The sequence below is a fragment of the Aythya ferina genome (genome assembly GCF_964211825.1).
Source record: "Aythya ferina genome assembly, chromosome: 2".
NCBI lineage: Eukaryota > Metazoa > Chordata > Aves > Anseriformes > Anatidae > Aythya > Aythya ferina.
Window position 1 is genome coordinate 153,293,829 of NC_140297.1, and position 18,633 is coordinate 153,312,461.

At 38.3% G+C, this 18,633-nt stretch overlaps 1 protein-coding gene across 1 annotated transcript in view; it reads left to right on the forward strand.

The window, feature by feature from the left end:
• TG (thyroglobulin) overlaps positions 1-18,633 on the forward strand; it is a 155,356-nt gene that overhangs the window by 121,439 nt on the left and 15,284 nt on the right. Inside the window, exons 39-41 of the mRNA XM_084511358.1 lie at positions 6,329-6,493; positions 7,252-7,419; positions 14,773-14,954. Of these exons, the coding sequence (XP_084367484.1) occupies positions 6,329-6,493; positions 7,252-7,419; positions 14,773-14,954 (515 nt within the window). The remainder of the gene's footprint in view (positions 1-6,328; positions 6,494-7,251; positions 7,420-14,772; positions 14,955-18,633) is intronic.

Below are 18,633 nucleotides of genomic sequence, written 5' to 3' on the forward strand. Positions count from 1 at the left end.
AATTCACTGTGCTAATAGATGGCTATAGAGGAAGAAAATATTTATTTCCTCTTTCCATTGCTGTACTGACCTGCTGATGTCCTATCGCACTTTGTGCAGTAGTGTTTGCCACACATCTGCCAGTTATTTTTCCCAGATAGTTTATTAGCTGTGATAGAGGATCTCAGAGTCAGTCCCAAAGTTTTCTACTCCTCCAGATTCTTGAAGACAGACTTTGTGTGAAATCCTGGAAAAAAATGACATTGATGTCTTCACATACAGCCCTGCCACCTGGCTGTGTTGTAAGCGTGACTCTGGAGCACCTGCCATTATGCAGAATTAGATGTGTAAAGAAGAGAAACTCAGGATACTGAAATACAACCCTACAAGAAAAAAAAAAAAAAAAAGCCTCAAGTTGAAAACTTCTGAAAATACTTTAAATCTAGTCTTTGTAGAACAATCTATTAAGCTAAATGGAAAAAGGAGTTAGTGGTCAGTTTGCTGCAACTTGCTCATTTCTGCAGGAGAAAAAAAAAAAAAAAAAAAAAAAAAAAACTAAACTAAACAAAAAAACAGGAAACAAACAAAAACCAGGATACAAACAGTCTCTTTAATCTGTCAGTGAAAGCAATAGAAGCTATTAACTGAAACTGAAGACATCCTCAAACATAAATAAGGTGCCGTTTTCTGTCAATGGAGTGATTATCTTCAGGCACAAGCTGCAAAGGAGAAGATTGTGGTGTCCATTTCTTGGTGGCTCTGAAGCCAGCTTATGCAAGATCAGGTTTTAGCCAAATGTAAGCCTTGTGTTAAGTGATAGGAAGCACTTGAGCTCAGCAGCCAGGAAATGGAAGAGCTTCAGCCATCCCGGCGGTCAAAGCAGATGGTCTGACAGATACTTCTGGCTGTGAACTGCGTGCACCCGAGCCTGGAGAGTGCCTAGCTGTATGGGGACACAATCTAACAAATAAAATATTGCTGTACAGCTTACCCTTTTAGGAAAGAAGAAGCATCAGGACATTTCATTGGTTTGACTATTTTCATTAGATATATTTAAATCTAACTTTTAGGGTAATGCAACTGTTACTGCTATTTGTATTGTCCGTAGTATGCCTCTGGGCAAAAATGAAGTGAGCTTCAAAAGGACTCCACAGTGTTACAAGCACCAGAACTGTGTTAATTTGAAGGGCGTATTAAAGAGATGAACCTGGCTCAAGCAGGGTTTGCAGAGATCATGATGTGAGGAGAGGAAGAAGGTTTGGGGTTTACAGAGTGTGGGTGATAACTAGTTGCAGTAAAGTTTCTAATCATTAGATCTGTTGTGAATCAGTTTTGAAAAACTTTGCGGAAGTGAGTTTCCAGAGTAAATGAGGAATTAAAAGAGGTTCAGCTCTGCAGCACGTATGGGAATATTCTTTTCCCAGTATGCTGGGAGACAGAGGTACATCTTCACAGTAGTGGGCTATTTATTTTTATTTATAATCTCATCGGAATAGCAGCAAGGGGTGCTATTTAACTAAAAGTCCCTGAACTGTCAGAAAACCAAAGCAGAAAACTTGGCTTGCCTAGACAGGAGTAGTTAGATGTGCTCAACAAATGGCAGGATGGGATAGTATCTGTGCAGATCTGTGAGCTGCAATGTCCCAAGAGAGCGGTTTGCAAGAGACACCAGCCTCCGCTCAGCTGATCACAGCCTAACATCAAAGCAAGGACTAGTCTTCATGTGATACTGGTTTGATTCATCAGCTTTTCACCACTGTAAGCTGCAGTGTTTCTTTGCATCTCAATTTCTTCTGTCCAGCTGAACCTCTAATTATGGAAAGAGAATGCTTGCAAAGCTGCTGGTCCCTGAACTAAACAGTACTTGAAAGCTTTGCCTTCCTTTTGCAATGTCATCGCTTGCTACATTATGTGCTGTTGCCCAACACTCTCTGCAATGTTCCCAGTAATCTATAAATTCAGAGGAAGAGTGTAATATTGCTGTTTGGGATTGCACAAGATAGCTGCAGCTACATTTTCAGCAGTTCAGTACTGAGTGCTTTCCTCTGGTCACTGTCAAAAATGTCATCAGAATTTCCTCTGATGGTAGTGGGTCAGTCTGCAACGACAACTGAAACGAGAGTTATGCATGTGTCAACTTCCATGGAGCCCCCTCCACAGGGTCAAGGGGTACTGAGATAGGAAATACCTGATGGTGATATGATGGCTATTTTTCACAATTTTACTGTACATTTTTTATTGTTTAGAGGTTTACTTTATAAAAACTGCTCTGCAGTATTATGTGAGGATCTCAGCCATTGAATTTAAATGTAAAATTTAGTTCTTGTGTTTATAGGTACAGGAGAATTCCCAAGAGTTAAAAAGAAGAGAACCAACAAAAAGAACACAGTGTTGTTGTTTCTTTTTTTTGTCGGTTTTTTTTTTTTTTCCTTATTTATTTATTTATTTATTTGTTTTTTTGAGCTGATCTCATGATTTTTGGTTTCCTGATTCATGATTCTGTCATGTTGGTGGTAATATGGGTGTCATGTAATAGAAATGAACAGTCCCTCCACTTTTTTTGCTTCTGTCTAAACAGTGCTGTTTTTTTAAGCACACAACTCCTTTATTATTGGTTACTAGGACTAATCTCACACACACAAAAAATAGTTTTATAGAGAAAGAAACCAAAAGAAATTATAAGTGCAACTGTGTTATCCTCTGTGTCCGATCCTGCCTCTAATGTGGCTCCTATGTTTAGGGAAGATTTCTGCTTAATGTAAAAACTGTTGACTCAAAAAGGAAAACATTTAATTCTGGGCAGTATCCAGCTTCTGCTCTCACTTATTTGTTCCTGAGTCATTTTTTTGTTTGGCTGACTTTTAGTTTTGATGAGGATCAGGAAACAACGAGCCTGAATTGTGATATGAATTTGTTAGTCAGGCAACTTGTACTGCTTTGCTTACTTAAATTCCGTGGTACTAGGAGCCTTGTTTCCAAAGCATGAAAAGCATTTCAGATGCATTGGGGTGGGGGGAACATAATGCTATTGCTTCCAAGTACTGCTTGAGTGATGCCCCAAGCTTCTCTACTGCCTGTGTCCAGTCACAATACAATATAAATATGAATAACAGTAGTTGGAAACCACATCTCTTTCAAACCCTGAATGCAAGACATTCTTCCTGAATGCGGATGTTATCAAAAAAAGCAAACTGAGGAAGTGGCCATCACCATGGAAAATAGATGAAAAAAAATAAGTAGAGCTTGTAAGCTTGTTCTAACCACTCACACAAAGAAGGGAAAACATCCACAGCTAGAATAAGGTTCCAAACAAGCCCCATTCCTCTTGAATTCCTCTCATCCTGCAAACATATTCACAGACATTTTGCATTTTTCTTTTACTTGTAGAGCTTGGGACATATCTAATGGAACTCCATAGATGTCCAGTCAAAGATTTTCCTGCCCAGGCTTTTAGTTCTCCCTCCACAGAGAGGCCAGGTTGGATGGGGTTTTGAGCAACTTGATCTAGTGGAAGGTTCCCTGCCCGTGGCATGGGGCTGGAACTAGGTGATCTTTCAGGTCCCTTCCAACCCAAACCTTTGTGTGATTCTGCAATTCTGTGACTTGTGGGATGCTTCTATCAATCGCTGTTTGACTCAGTACTTGACCCAAGGGCAGTCTTTTGGTTTGTGGAGATCTGAGGGGAAGAGAGTTCTGCATAGCTTATAAAGTCCTTGACAAGTTCAGAACTAAGCATTCACTAGAAATCTTCGCTTAGTCCTTATGAGTTTTTGGACTCTGTGTGTCATCTGCTCTCAGCGCTCACTTTATCTATTAACTTAGCAACTATTTCCATTTTCAGAATTTGGGAACTAAAGCCCTCTATTTTTTTATTTTTTTTTCCTGAATGCTACTTAGAGATAATGGGTACTTGATAAAAACCACCTGAGCACTTTCAGATACAGTGTTGAGTAATACATTTGCAAAGTTCATGGGTGAGTTCTGTGTAATCCTAGATGTGATTTCACTGCTCTACCAAGGAGGCATGCAATTCCTTGTTCCAAACAGAAAGTAAGGAAGCTGCTTTTCTTGGGGAATTTTTTTTCTGCCAATGTGGGGAGAGTGTTATCCCTTTTCTACTTTCACCCATCCCAGTTCTGGTGAAAATGCTCTTCCGAAGGCCAGGCACAAAAACAATATTCTCATTCTGCATCTTTGGGACACACCCACACACACAGATGCTCTCATCAAGGATATTTTTTGTTCTCTCTCATGATCAACTGAGTCAGTGCACCTAGTCAGCAGCTGGCTAATATCATGCCTTACAAACACAAAATAGGCCACCACAAGTCCCACGTGAGAATAAAGCCCATTGCTCACCCAAGTTCTCATCTAAATTGTGGACAGAAGTGAAGAATAAGACCAAGTATTGTTTTTTCCTTCTTTTTCAGTCCTTCTGTTCTCTTAAAACCAGAGATGGCTCTTCTAGTGCCCTAGGACTGACAGTCTTAGCTTTTTCTTTTGCTCATCTGAAACCTTCTGCAACGCAGTCATTAAGCTAATAAATAACTGATTGTTTCCCTGATCCCTTAAAAAGGAAGAGAAACCTTTCAGGAAGGCAGTAACACTTGCATACCGTGAACTAAAACCACTGTCTCTGCATCAAAACAATAACCTCTTTTATTTATTTTATTTATTTAATTATTTTTTAAACCAATTTCTACATTTGTGAGCTATGGTGTCCTGTTAGTATCAATGGGTCTGCTTGTTCAAAGTGTAAAAAACATCCTGAGTGATCTCTTGGCTCGGAGATTTGAGACTATTTCAAACTGAGGCTTTACCACTTGTTTTCTATTTCTTTTTTACTTGCTTCTGTTTTTATGCTTTTTCAGACTTATAGTTACAGTTTGAGCAGATTCAGTAAAAAATAAGTTAATCGGTTGAATAGATCAGTGTCTTTCATATCATAAATCTAGGTTTTTTTTAGAAGACGGAAGCTCATCTTAGCAGTTAGCATAGTGAACTGATGTAAATGTCTGGAAATTAGTCATTTGAACCATGTCAGAACTATTCCAGCCTTTCTGTTCTAGGTCAAATCTTATCAGATTTATGCTAATTAATTTGCATTTTTAATAAATAGTTTTTGTTACTCAGCAATGTTAGACCATCATTTCCTTTCCCACGTTGTCACAGCTGTAGGAAGGATAGGAGAAGAGTCTGGGATGGAGATTGGACTGTAGCCACATGCTCTGATTTCAATGTGCTCTGATTGATTTTCCACAGCTTGAAGTCAAGATCTAGCTATAAATTACCAAAAAGTGTCCTTCTGTTAATAGTCCTGGAAGCTCAGCCTAAGATGTAAAGATCAAACTCTATTTAAAAAAAAAAAAAAAAAAAAAAAAAAAAAAAAAAAGCAGTGTAAGTAAAGCATACAAGTTCACTTTCCTTTTATGTAACTAACTGGGTTGCTGAGCAATATAAAAAAAAAAAAAAAAAAAAACACTGGAATTAAAAACTAAGTGTAAGGTCTGGAAAGATATTTGGTGGCCACATATGAAGTTTGCATGGCGCATCACAATAATCAGCATATTTCATAGTCAATGAAAGCTCTGGCCATAGTATAAGTAAATAATAATTTCATGGAAACATGGAACCAGATGGGTTCCGGTTGCTGGGTCCAGTTTCTGGGTAATGTTGATACCATGTCAAATACTGACTTTATTGATGTCTTCAAGTCCAAGTGTAAAATGAGTTAGGCTTTTGATCCTGCTACCTCTGTTTACAGCTCTTCTAGATCCTCACTCCTCCTTGAATTAGCTACCTTAGAGTTCCTAGACTAAATTTATTTACAGTCAATACGAATAACTCAGTGACCATTTGGTCTTTTATCTGCATTGTCCTAAGGTATAAGTAACTCTTCTTCACTGGTTCACTTATAAAGATCATGCTCAATATCTCTCAGTCCTTGTTTTTAAAAGCTAAGCAAGCCAAATTCTTCAGTCTCCTCTTGTAAGATGGGCTCTCCATTCTCTGATGTGACTCACAGTACCTCCTTTTTATCTGTTCCTGTCTGAATGTGTCTCCTTCCAGCAAAGTTTTCAGAAAATTATTGCACGGATGATCTGTGACTTGGTTATAGCCATAATAAGAGAGCCTTTTCAAAGGTCCTCTGAAATGACCATGACAGAGCTGAGAAACAGCCAAACTTCTCCTTTCTCCTATTCATCATTAGAACTTGCTCCTTATTTTTCAAATACCAGTGTTTTGCATTCTACAACTAAGTAGATTTTACTCCTCATCTTTCTTACCCTCACCAGGGGACCAGGTGTTTTGTCAGGATGTACTGACTGATACTGTCTTTCTTTTCCAGGGAGGTTCAGCTTTTTCTCCATCATCCATTATTACTAAAAGAAGAGCCCAGACCCAAGCAGCAGTCCTGGCTGAGGAAGTGGGATGCTCTTCATCCACAAATGGGGAAATTGTAGCCTGCCTTCGCCAGTTGCCTGCTCGTGTCCTCAATGATGCACAGACTAAGGTACACCACAGCAATACATATGCAATCATATAAGGAACCAACAAGACGTTTCCACTGACATAAAGCATTGAGGAACCTAAAAATATAAATTGGGCTGAATCCTTGTGAAAAAGGAACCGTACTGGCTTTGGTGGAGTGGTGGTGATGTCCATGACATCTGTCTCAGACCTATGAATACTCACAGCTTGGTTCTCCTTCAGACTGAAATCCTTTTACACTACTTGGAAGACTACAAGTCTTCCAAAATTAATCCCAGTATAGTTTTTTCCTTCTTTCAGTCTCCTCTAATCTTCCCATGGGTGTTACTCTAGAGAAGAATCATGTCTCTGCAGCTCAGTTCTTGCAGAAAAGGAAGGGGGGAGGGATATCTGTGCTGTGTCTTAAGTGGGAGGCTTGTGAAAGCTGCAGTACAAGCAATTCCAGAGATGGGTCCTTTACCCACAGATTAAAACACCCACTGACAATACATTACTCGATCAGGACCAGCAGAGAGCCAATCCCTAATTTAAAATACTATTTCTATGACTATAAGACCATGAATTCTCTTGGCCTATTTCAGCTCATTTTACCTACTGAGTCTGTCAGTAAAAGTATTGCTTCTTGCAGTGATGAGTTTGTGCTTACATTAATACATCGCATGTTCACTTTGAGGCTATCAGCTCAGTTCTCTGAAACATAATTAAAACAGAAATGACCAGGGTACGCTAATTTAACTGCAGTATTATTTTATTTTAATTTATTTTATTTTGCTAACCTAGCTCTTAGCGATAAGCGGCCCATTCCAGTACTGGGGTCCAGTGATGGATGGAGTTTACCTCCGAGAACCTTTAGCTAAAGCCCTGCAGCGCTCTCAACTTCGGAAAGTAGATCTTCTCACTGGAAGTGCTCAGCAAGATGGGCTGATCAGCAGAGCTAAGGCAATTAAGGTAGGAAGAGACTAAGAAGCTAATGGTATTGCTATTATTTTAGTGATGACAATAATCATATGCAGCCAGGACTGTTGCTTTTTGGCTTCTACAGTTTGTGAGTTATACTCTATAGAAATATGTGAAGGTATTGTCCATCTCCAGCCAGTCTTTAGATGGATTAAAGGAATTATAATGTTTGTTGATAAATGCTTCTGGGGGAGATATGAAAATGTGAGAAATCAGCAATGATTTAACATGTATTTATATGGAGCAGTATGTTTTAGTGTCTCTAAAACCTTATTAGTATTGCAATGTCAGTTGTACCTTACTAAGAAGAAAGCAGGCTCATGTTAAACTTATTTTGTAGGTTCCTCAGTAAGGAACACAGCTAAGTCAATCTGTTCCATGCCAACCTTTTTCAGTGATAACCTTTTTTCCCCATTGTCCATAAGATATACGCTCTCTTGTAAAGGTTCTGAATAAGGACTAGGTATAGCTAAGAAAAGCACTCGACTGATATATAGGAGCTGAGATTTCAGGCCATAAGCTGGTGAAATAAAAAGTAGTTGTTACTTACCAAGCTGTACTTTAGACATAAGTGCTCAAAAGCTTCAAGTTCTTCCTGGAGGAATTGCACTTATTGTGAACCCTTTGTCACTATCTGTTCTTGAGACAGCATATCAACCTCTTCTAGTTCACTTGCACATCTCTACAATGGGAACTGTAGCATTTCCCATTTAATGTTATTAAATTAAATTAAATGACAAAAAATGCTCAGATATATGTTAAGAAATCAATAGGAGAATGTAACATGGCTGGGATTATTTTAAAGGTTATCAAAATGAACTGCAAATCTGTTGCTATCTTTCTATAACTCTGGGGATTTAATCTCTCTCTCAATGAAAGGTCAATCCTAGCTTCTCTTTTCTGGTAATCAGTAGCACATAGACCAATTTACTTCAGGATTAATGACAAAATTGCCCCTTTGACAGAAAGCATTTTCAATCAATATGAAGAAAGTTGATATTGATTGTTTCGTCTCCATCAGAAGTTTTCTGCTGTTATTTCATGTATTCTCTCTTGAAACTAATTAAAAGTGGAAGTCAGGCAGAGGAAATGGACTGTGATCCTTGAGGCTGCAGATACTGATCTAGACCCTGTAAAAGAGCAATAAACCTCAGTAAGCCAAGTACAAGTCCTGTGAGAAGATTAGGAAGTGAAATTCTTTCCTTTACCCCTACTTCCACATGTGACAGTTGTTTGTAAATCAGAAATGAAATTCCTTGGTGTACTGGAAGTCATGCAGCAAATCATGGCGTTAAGGAAACCCACAACTGCGAACATCCAGCACTGTCACATTGAAATTAAAAGCAGAAAAAAACAACTTTAATCAGAGCTCAACAGTAAAATGTTGCCTTTCAAAAAAGAGAATCGAGAGTATCTTCTTTTTATTTTAAAGGTTTGCAGAAAATAATTTTGAAAGGGTACTCAAAATTGGTGGAACTCAGCCCTAAGAAATGGTTGACTACCTTAACCCAAGAGACCTGTTTTAAAATCTCCTACTGTTGGAGATCCCCTGATCTCCCTTGGAAAGTGTTTAACTATCTTTACTTAGAAGGATAGTTAGCTTCTTTACTGGCTATTACAATATTACATGCCTCATTTGGTTTACTGCTGTAAGTCAGATTCCATCTCTGCCCCCAAAAAAACCACAGTATTCATGGTAGGCCGTTATATACTGTTTTCTCCATTTTGACTTCCTTAAGCTCTTTTCTTGTTCTTACTGAAAATTGCTGAATTTTTAAGCCACGTTTTCCTCTAGTTCTATCTTCTTGTGTCTTCATGTTTTGAGGGCTTTAGGGAATATGACTGTTTTGAATGGTCTGTCTTTCTATCTTCAGATTTTTACTTAAAGATATGCTGTGTGGTTAAAGATTCCTGATTTTTCCCTAGTGCACGCACTTTATTAATTGTTAGGAAATTTTTAAATTTCCTGCATTGCTGAGCTATTTGAGCATTGCTACATCATAGCTATGACCATGCATGGTTGCAACCAAAGTCAGATGACAAAATCCTGAGTAGGCCACAGACACATTTAGCTACAGTGAAAGAAACTGGTGCAGGTGGTGGTCGTTATTGAGAAGTTTGTGCTTTGTTTCCTCTGTCATAATGTCATATGAGATCCTTCATCTTTGCTAACTCTCCTCTTCCAACAATAGACCAAAAAGAACGATTTAAGACTACCCACACTGTGTCCTTCTCTTCTACTTTATAAATTTGAAGGCTTCCCTTGATGTCAGTCTGACTTGCATCTCTCTGGGAACACCCACAGCTGTTTTCACTGGTATGCTAATGAAGGTGGGATGGCTTGGCTAATGGTAACCATTAGGCTCAACTCAGGTAACCAAGACATTGATCCTAGTTTACCTCTGACTACAACAAAGTTATTCAAGCTATTCTATAAAGAGGGGTTCAAACGTCCCTGGGTTAAAGCCATCCCTTCTTATCAATCAATATTGCAACAAGGAGAAAATCCACCTATGACTGTGAATGTGCTCCAATAACATAGTGAAAATAACCGTGAATTTATTTGGGCAGATAGACATCACAGATAAAGGGTACTGTGGCAGGTGTATGGAATTGGCAAAGTCCTTCTTTTCCATCTGTTTTAGGATGATTTCTTTAACCATCTTTCTTTAAAGAGACGCTTTTACCCATTTAGATGCAAACAAGCTTGAGACAAGATGCAAATCTTATCACCTCAGATTTAAGTTGCACGCAAGTTTTAGAAACTGCTAGCAGTCAAGTCTTAGGAGTGAGACTTAAACCTCTAGACTGCAACTAGACCTGAAGATGAGAAACACAGTTGGCACCGTGTTGTTCTGTGGGGTCTTATTGGCATTTGGTTGTGTTGTGTGCATCTGTACTCCTGCTATAAGACTACACTTATGACTGGTAAGACCTCTAGTATTAAAAATGAATAAGAATGACAGAAGGTATGTGAGAAACCAGTTATGTGCTAGCAAAACTCAAGTTTTCTAGAATGCCCTTCTCTCTCTCTCTCTATATATATATATATTAATTGAAAGCTGAGGTCACTTGATGGTGCATGTATCAGAGAGTATGCTGAATATTCGTGCCTAATATCTTGCCCATGGAAGTGACTGTTTTACGGCATTCACTCAAATGCTTCTTCATGTGAACTGAGATAGATTTACCACTTCCTGGAGCATGTTGTACTCATCCCCAGTATAGCCATCTGATAGCTAAGACTAAGTGAGAAGCAAAACAATGGTTGTTTAGGGAACAGCAAGTGGTACCATAATGCATTATTATGTGGCATGTGGAGCAGTTAAGCCTTAACTTGTTATCACAACTCCCATGGCAGACCTTCAGGGATATTAGTGGTGTACAGTCATAGATTAGGACAGCTGAGCAGAAAACTCTAAAAATATTTATTTAAATTCCCATCTGGGCAAAATTTTGCCACTGTGCTAAATGTGATGCTCAGGTGAGAGAATATAATAGTTCCCATTGGCATTATATGTACAGATTCTCTCATGTTGATCTATATCTCTGATTGTCTGAATATGCATGTAAGTTAGTACGGCCCTGTTTATGTCCTCCATATGTTCTGTACCTTCAACATAATCTCCATATTGCAAAGATTGTTGGCATACTTTTTAGCTGGAAGACTAAGTTTGCAGTGTGTGTGTTTTATTTCTTACCCTAGTACAAAACTAGTCGGCTGCAGGACCCAGAACCAGGATATATGGGAGTGGATAGACAGAAATACATGTACAGTTCATTTACCCCATGTAAGCAAATAGATCTATGCAGACCAGATCTTCCATCCTCTACTATAGTACTGTCAGTTAATTTCTTTATGGGTAAAGGTATTCAACAGATGGCAGATGTGTATATATCAGCTATAATGACCTGGGGAGCAGTGTTCTGATAAATTCCATCAGTGAAGAGAATGGGTTGATATCAGCTCTTCATATTGCAACTAGCTGGAGTAACTGAAACACTTTGCTGAATGGCTAGCAGGGTTTTTCAGCATCTTTTGTGATGACATTAGAAAAAAACACTTAAGACCTAACACCTCTACATACTGTGTTAGTGTTATCACTATTCCAGTTTCTCAGAAAAGTATGTTATGCCCCTTGGAAAATGTAAACATCTGTTTACCAAACTGCTACACTTTCTTTTAAAATAAAACACTGTACCAGATTCACTCATATGCTCCAGAAGCCATCCTGCAGCCACAAGAACAGTAAACATTATTTAGCTCATTATTTGGGTGTTTATGACTGTTTTGCATAACCAGAGCAGTGAAAAGCAATATGCCTGCTGACTTTAATTATTTTCTTTCCTACTTTCTAAAAAAATATATAAAACCCAATTATAACTATGAGGTCTGTTGTTCATACCTCTTTAAATGTTAGCGGAGTGTAAATTATTTTACATAATGTGCAGCTGTTTCCACTAATCTGGTAGTAGCCGTTGTATCTGCTTTAAAACTGTTCCTGGGTTGTATAGTTTCAAAGGGGAAACATTTGTTGGACATGGAAAATTGGTCAAATCAAAACAATTTCTGAACAGTTAAAATGGTTTGTCTTTTTAATGCTTCATGGATTTTATTTTGACTGTATTGCTTTGATTGGTGATATCATGTTAAATTCAGATGTTTAAATTACATTGTATAGTATCCAAAGCAACACATATTGAAACATCATATTTCAGAATGTGCAGTGTTAGTGCTGGTTGGGAAGAAAATCTCAAAATGTCTTAAAAATGCCAGTTCTGTTTTTCATCCAGCTCTGCCTGTTGAGTCCTTTTTCAGCTGACTAATCACATTGAATGGACCCCACTCAGTTAAAGATTGCTGAGAAAGGTCACCAGAATTTTTGGGGCATTTTGAAGATCACAGAAACTAGTACATAGGCACACTAAAAACCTAAAAGTGACCGCACTGAGTCAGATCAAAGGCCCATTTAGCACAGAACGCTGTTTTCAGCAGTGGCTAAGACTTGGATGCTTGTAAGAATAGGGCAAGCAAATATGATACTTTTGGCAAATGCTCACTGAACCTGTAATCTTTGTAGCTTAGTGACTTCCTAACCTGAATTGGTCTCTCCATATTTAATAACCATCAACTGATTCTTTTTTTTTTTTTTTTTCCCATAAACTTCCTCATGAGACTTCATCTTCACCAGTTTTGATATCCTCAACACCATGTGGCAAAGAGTTCCTCAGCTTAACCATGCACTGACAGACTATCTGTCTCCTTTCTCTCTGTTTTTCAACCATATTGTTTATTTGATGCTTAGTAGTTGATGAGGCAGTGAATGATCAGTTCCTAGGATACATAATCAATAATCTCAATTATTTTCTTCTTTCTTTCTCTCTCTGTTTTAATTATCCATTACAGGTGTAGAAAAAAAGGTAGCAAATCCTTTAAAAACAAACAAAAATAAAAACCAACAAACAAAATGAAACATGAAAATTGCTTTAAAACATGACATTTCATGAAAAATGCTTTACATTTATAATCTTGGTCTCTATACTGACACAGAAAAGCATGTGTTGACTATAGTTGCTAGTCAAATTCACCAGCCCCAGTCAACAAATGAGAGATTCCAAATTAGACAGCAGCAATGCTCCAGTGGTTAGTAGCATGATTTAAAATCTACCAAAGCCAATGAAAAAGTTGCTTCTGAAATCAGTGAATTTGCAGTCAGGTCTTCAGAGATAATTTCCATTTCTTGCAGAAAAATATATGTGTCCATGCCACATGCAGACTGAATGATTTTGCAGGCAAGTGTATTATGCAGTTTCATATGTGGCTTTTGTGCGCTTGAAATACCGTATCAGCTCTGAGTTGCAGATCTTTTTCAGAGTACAGCCATGCTACTAAAACTGGCACTACATGACTCTTCAGTTTGCATGGGCCAAAATCTAGCAAAAGAATTATTTATTACAAATAAACTTGCCAAGATCTTTTTGGGCATTGGGATATTTGGTAGTGTTTTGAAATCCCTTGTAAAGTCATTTAATCACACTGCACAAAACATTAGAGCACATCAGTAAAGACAGGCCTAGGCATCAGCAGTGGGAGACTTATTTTCCACCTTTCATTTCTGTGAATCTGTTGAAAAGTAATTATTCCCTCTGTACTTTCTGTGTAGGGTTGTGGAAAGACCTTCTAGCTGCATGATGAAAACCAGCTGTGGACCATCAAAATAATATACTCAATAAAGCATCTCTGCTAACCGGACTGGGCAGACACTGGTCTATTTTATTTCAGACTGGCTGCCCAAAATAATATAAATGGTTTATTAGATCTTTCTCTCTGGAGCTCTAATATCAAATTTCATCCAGTGTTCACCTGTAAGGTGCTCTCTTTAGAAAGGACTTGATCCACAGGAACATTCAGGCTACAGTTTTGTTTCTTTCTGAGGAAGTTGCTCTGTTTCTGAACTTGAAATAAAATCTCTTTAAAAAAAATAAATAAATTTAAGAGTCTGAATTGATAAAATAATAATAAAAAAAGCTTCCTTAGAGAAAGATGTGTTGAAAACTTCCCACAGCCTTTAACTTTGGTAAAAACAGGGTCAGATAAACAGTTTGGCATAGGAGATGGTCCCCCTGCTATCAATAATTCTGCAGTGACGTGTCCTGCTCTGTGGGAAATGCCTTTATGTCAAGAACAGTTTCAGTCTCTCAAAGTAATGAATAGGGCATTTCACTCACTGAAAGCAGTAGGGGGTTATGATTTTTCAAGATCATGTCTGCTACTTGCAATGGGTTTTATAGGAGTGGGTTTTCTCTTCCAAGGCTAAGGCAGATAGTATTCCAGGAGAGACCTAAAAAATGTTCCCAATAAACAAAACACATTTCTTTGTAGGTGTTTACTGAAGAGTGATATCCCCATATGATAGCACTCTAGAATTTCAAAAGGAAAGGAGCAATATCTCCCTGTCTTCCCTTTAGGTTTCCTGCATGAGTCCTCAGAACAACATTGGGCACATCTCCTCTAAGGAACTATCTCTGTGGACTATTTCTTTGAGAGTCAGTTGAGTTTCTGTAGTATTAGAGCTATATCATCACAGCGCTGCACCTAAAATTTGGGTTTATCTGCTTAGGGAGTCAGTGTGGTGGTTTTACCCATAGTATGTTTTGAGGAAGCCAATCCTGCTGTCTCATGACAATCTTGGGAAAGCAAATGTAGGAATGTCACCTATTTCCTCTCCTAAATAAGAGATCATGGTACAGAGGACTCATTCCAGCAAAGGGAGATCTGAGCCTGCATTTTTCCATAAAAAAAGGGTTTATTTTGTTTGCAAATTCCATGTGTTTTGTTCTCAGAAATTTGAAGAAAGTCAAGGAAGAGCCAACAGCAAAACAGCCTTTTATCAAGCTCTGCAAAATTCTCTTGGAGGCGAAGACTCTAATAAGTTCATTGAAGATGCAGCTACATGGTATTACTCCCTTGAACACTCAACCGATGATTATTCTTCTTTTTCCAGAGCTTTGGAAAATGCCACCCGGTAAGAAACTCATCCTATGTATGACTGTATGATATTCAGTCATGCAATTGTATGATTAGGGTTAAGAAAGGTTTGTTTTGCTGATCTTCCATGTGCATTAGTATTCTGAATAATTTGAGAAATTCCTATGCAAATGCACAGAAAATAGGGAACAGGATTTCATTTTCTATAAGTCTTCCAAAGTCATGGTTAAACAGAAACTGAAGTAATTTTTATCCTTTGTGAAAAGTTTGAGTCGGTTTTCCTGAAACATATGTTGGATTCAAATTACTAATGCTTCTTTTTTACACTCTTTCATATCAAAGATGTCTTGGTAGTATGCACACTCTGCATCAAATTTTCCCTGAGCCTTCTTTAAACTGGCTTTTGTTCAAAAGCAATGACCCAATTATACATTTTGCTGCTTTTTCCTACTTTTTTGAAATTTGGAGACATGACACTTGCTGTTGCAGACTGCAGAAAAAAAAAAAAAAAGTTGAGAAACAGTATTTTTTATTATTATTTTAAGTGCTTGTTTAGGTATGTGCTAGTGTTTTTTGTTTGTTTGTTTGTTTTTTCGGCAGTCAAGTTTGAAAATTTTGATTTCAACAATTGTGTGAAGGCTTATATTATGAAACCTGGAAAATACATTTCTTCAAAATGTTAGGCTTTCTGCAGGTGAGTCTCCAACATAAAGCACTTTGTGAATGTGCAGAAAATAGGCTTTCAGCACAATTCTGCCTCTTGCTAATCTCCGTTTTACCCATAGCAGAAGAATATATTGGGTCACATAGTGGCTTTGATATGTTTTACCCAGTAGCAGGTGCAGAGCTACCAAGTAGTCTCAGATCATTTCTCTGAAAGGAAGCAAACTGAGAGGAAATCTTACCTCCTTTTTCCAGCCTCTGTGCAAACTCTGGGGCTGAATGTTTAACTGGAACAGATCTTCAGAAAAAAAAAAAAAAAATCAGAAAACACTTTCCTCATTCCTTTCTCTGTTTTGCATGCAGATTAGTTACAAAAACTCTTTCCGTTTCTAAGGTGGTGTGTTTTATAATCTGGTGATCTGAACCCAATCCATTTCACCTCTGTTTTCAAGTGTGGCACCACATCTACAAGCTCCCAGTATCTGTTCTCTCAGCATTACAGCTTTCTGGCACACCATGGGCCTCTTCACGGGACTTCAGAGACAAGGCTTTCCTTTCAGTAGGCCTTTGTCCTCCATGAGAATCGCAAGTGGTTGCTCCAGGGGAGCCTCAGGGAGTGGAAGATGAATAGGAGCCAAGAGTCACTTGGAAACATCTGATCTAAGACAGTCGTGACTAAATCTGTTTGGGAAGTCTTCTGGGTGGTCCAGGTGTGCTGGTGGACTGTGGTCAGAGAGTAAACAAGCCCAGGAGGCTGTGGGTTGAGCTGTGTGCCATTTCTCAAGTCCTGCACTGTGCCACGTTTGCCCAGGGACAGGACACCAGTCTCTGCAGTGTGATCTTCTCATCTAGAGCTTACCTCTATAAGGAGCTGTTACAAGCCAGGGCTGCCACATTTGGTCATCCACGTTCATCCCAAGGCTCAGTGTGGTGCAAGTGATGACCTTTGCAAAGCTACAGCAGGTAGCACATCACTTGTTTGCAGCAAGGATGTGCTATACAAAGAGCTCTTCTGACTCTGAGCCTGTAAGTGCCCAACAGCAGCCTCATGGATGTAGGAATTACCTAATTACCTGCTTATTTACAGCATGAAGGAAATAACTTTGCTAGGAAAAGAAGTGATTGGCTTAAAGAGTCACTCCAAACAAGCAGAAGGATCAGAAGTGAAACCACGACATCTGAAGATAACACTTTTTTTTTTTTTTTTTTCTTTTTTTCTGTAAACGATTTGGAAATAACTTCAGCTATAGCATGATTGGAGACAGCAGTTACAGAATTACAGTCACCTACATTAGTATTATGTACAGAATAGAGAAAATAGTTTTGTTTCTGTTTTTAACAAAAAACTTACCACTAGCATACATATTTAATCACAGAAAAGTTCTGTGTGGGGAAGTTATTAGTTGCTCAAGTTTTAACGAATTTAAGAAGTTTAAGAGGAAAGCAACATAAGTAGTTTTTATAAATTACATATATTATGCATATTTTATGGTTTAAAAACATTTCTACTTTTAGCCACAATTCTCTGATATTTTTCCTGGGTATAAAATTAGTTTCACTTTCTTTTTCCTTTCTTTTTTCTTTTAAAAACTCTGGTACCCAATGCCTATAAGAAACAGACATTTCATTTTTGTGCTTTTTTTTTTTTTTTTAATTTGCCCAGAATAGCTGACCTTATTTTTTTTTTTTTTCCCCTCATAACACCAAATGAGAAACAGTTTAAAATAGTGAATGTATCTCAAAATATTTCTTGAGAACTAATGCTCTCCATAGATTCCCAAGTATTCAAAGGCCATCTGCTCCTGTAAAACCTCATGCTGCTAGGTATGCGAAGAATGGTAATTTTCATTTCGTATGGGTGTTGTCAACCATAACCGTCAAAGAACATTGTGGTCAGTCGGCCCATAGCTTGTGGTCTCAGAGATGGGCTTAAAATAAACTCTGCTGAACCAAGATAGCTACCCAAACAGTGGTTTTCAGAATCATATTAGTTAAATATAGCAACGTGTTTTTATGCTTCTTTGGTACTTCTTGCCACCAGTCATTCTTTTTTTATCCACCAAGTTTGAAGGAGCAGCTAGTGTTTCAGAGTCACTCGACTGAGAAATGAAACCTCCCACTTCTGCAGCAGATACATTTGTGTGCTCATGTTGTTATGGATATGTAAACACCCAAAGAGGGTCCTGATGTGCATTTAAAATGAGAAGTGGTGATACATTTTTGTATGTAAGATATTGCCCTGAGGAGTCATGATGAGATATCATGCAGTAATGTGTCTTGCTGTCTTCCTGCCCCTCTTGAACTTCTTGTGCTCTTTCCAGCTACCACTTATCCCACTTTCCAGACTTCAAGCCTCTCTTCTTGAGGCAATGACAGCTAGGAAGTTTTGGATGTATTTGCTTCGCTCATACCTTTGTATTGCAACATATAATGATGAACTGATCATTTAACTATTTCCTTACACTCTTGTTTAACCTTTCTCTCCCAGACATGCAGCTGCAGCAGCTGTTCCATATTGCAGAGCCCTGCCAGAAGCCCTGCAGGACATCTCAAAAAGTGGTCTCTTACCTCCCTCTGCCAGCTCTGGAAACTTTGCAAAAAATCACACAGATCTAATTGCTGAAGTGATAGCATTGATCCTTACCCCAGAAATATCTTTTTACTGGATATGGTTGCAACCCACCAGTGCCAGAGGAAGGAACTTTCTACTATTACAAGACTGAGCCCCCATCAACTAGACTAAAAAGGGGCTGCTTTTGTCCAGGATGCTCCTTTCATGACAGATTCTATGTATTTAGTATTACTGTTGTTCAACACTCCATAAAACTGTAACCATGGATAAACTACTGAATTCTAAAATGTACAGGGTTCACACAGTGCATGTGGTTTCTTTCAGTTCACTTGAAGACAGAGATATGAGCTGTTCTGGAAGACTTAAAGAAAGCTGCCAGTACAGAGAGATGCCTGATAGTTGTGTTTTTGCTTTTGTTTTTGAGTCTTTGAGTTTTCTTCTTTTTCTTTAATGTGACTGCCTGTTCCCTACTCCTCCTCTT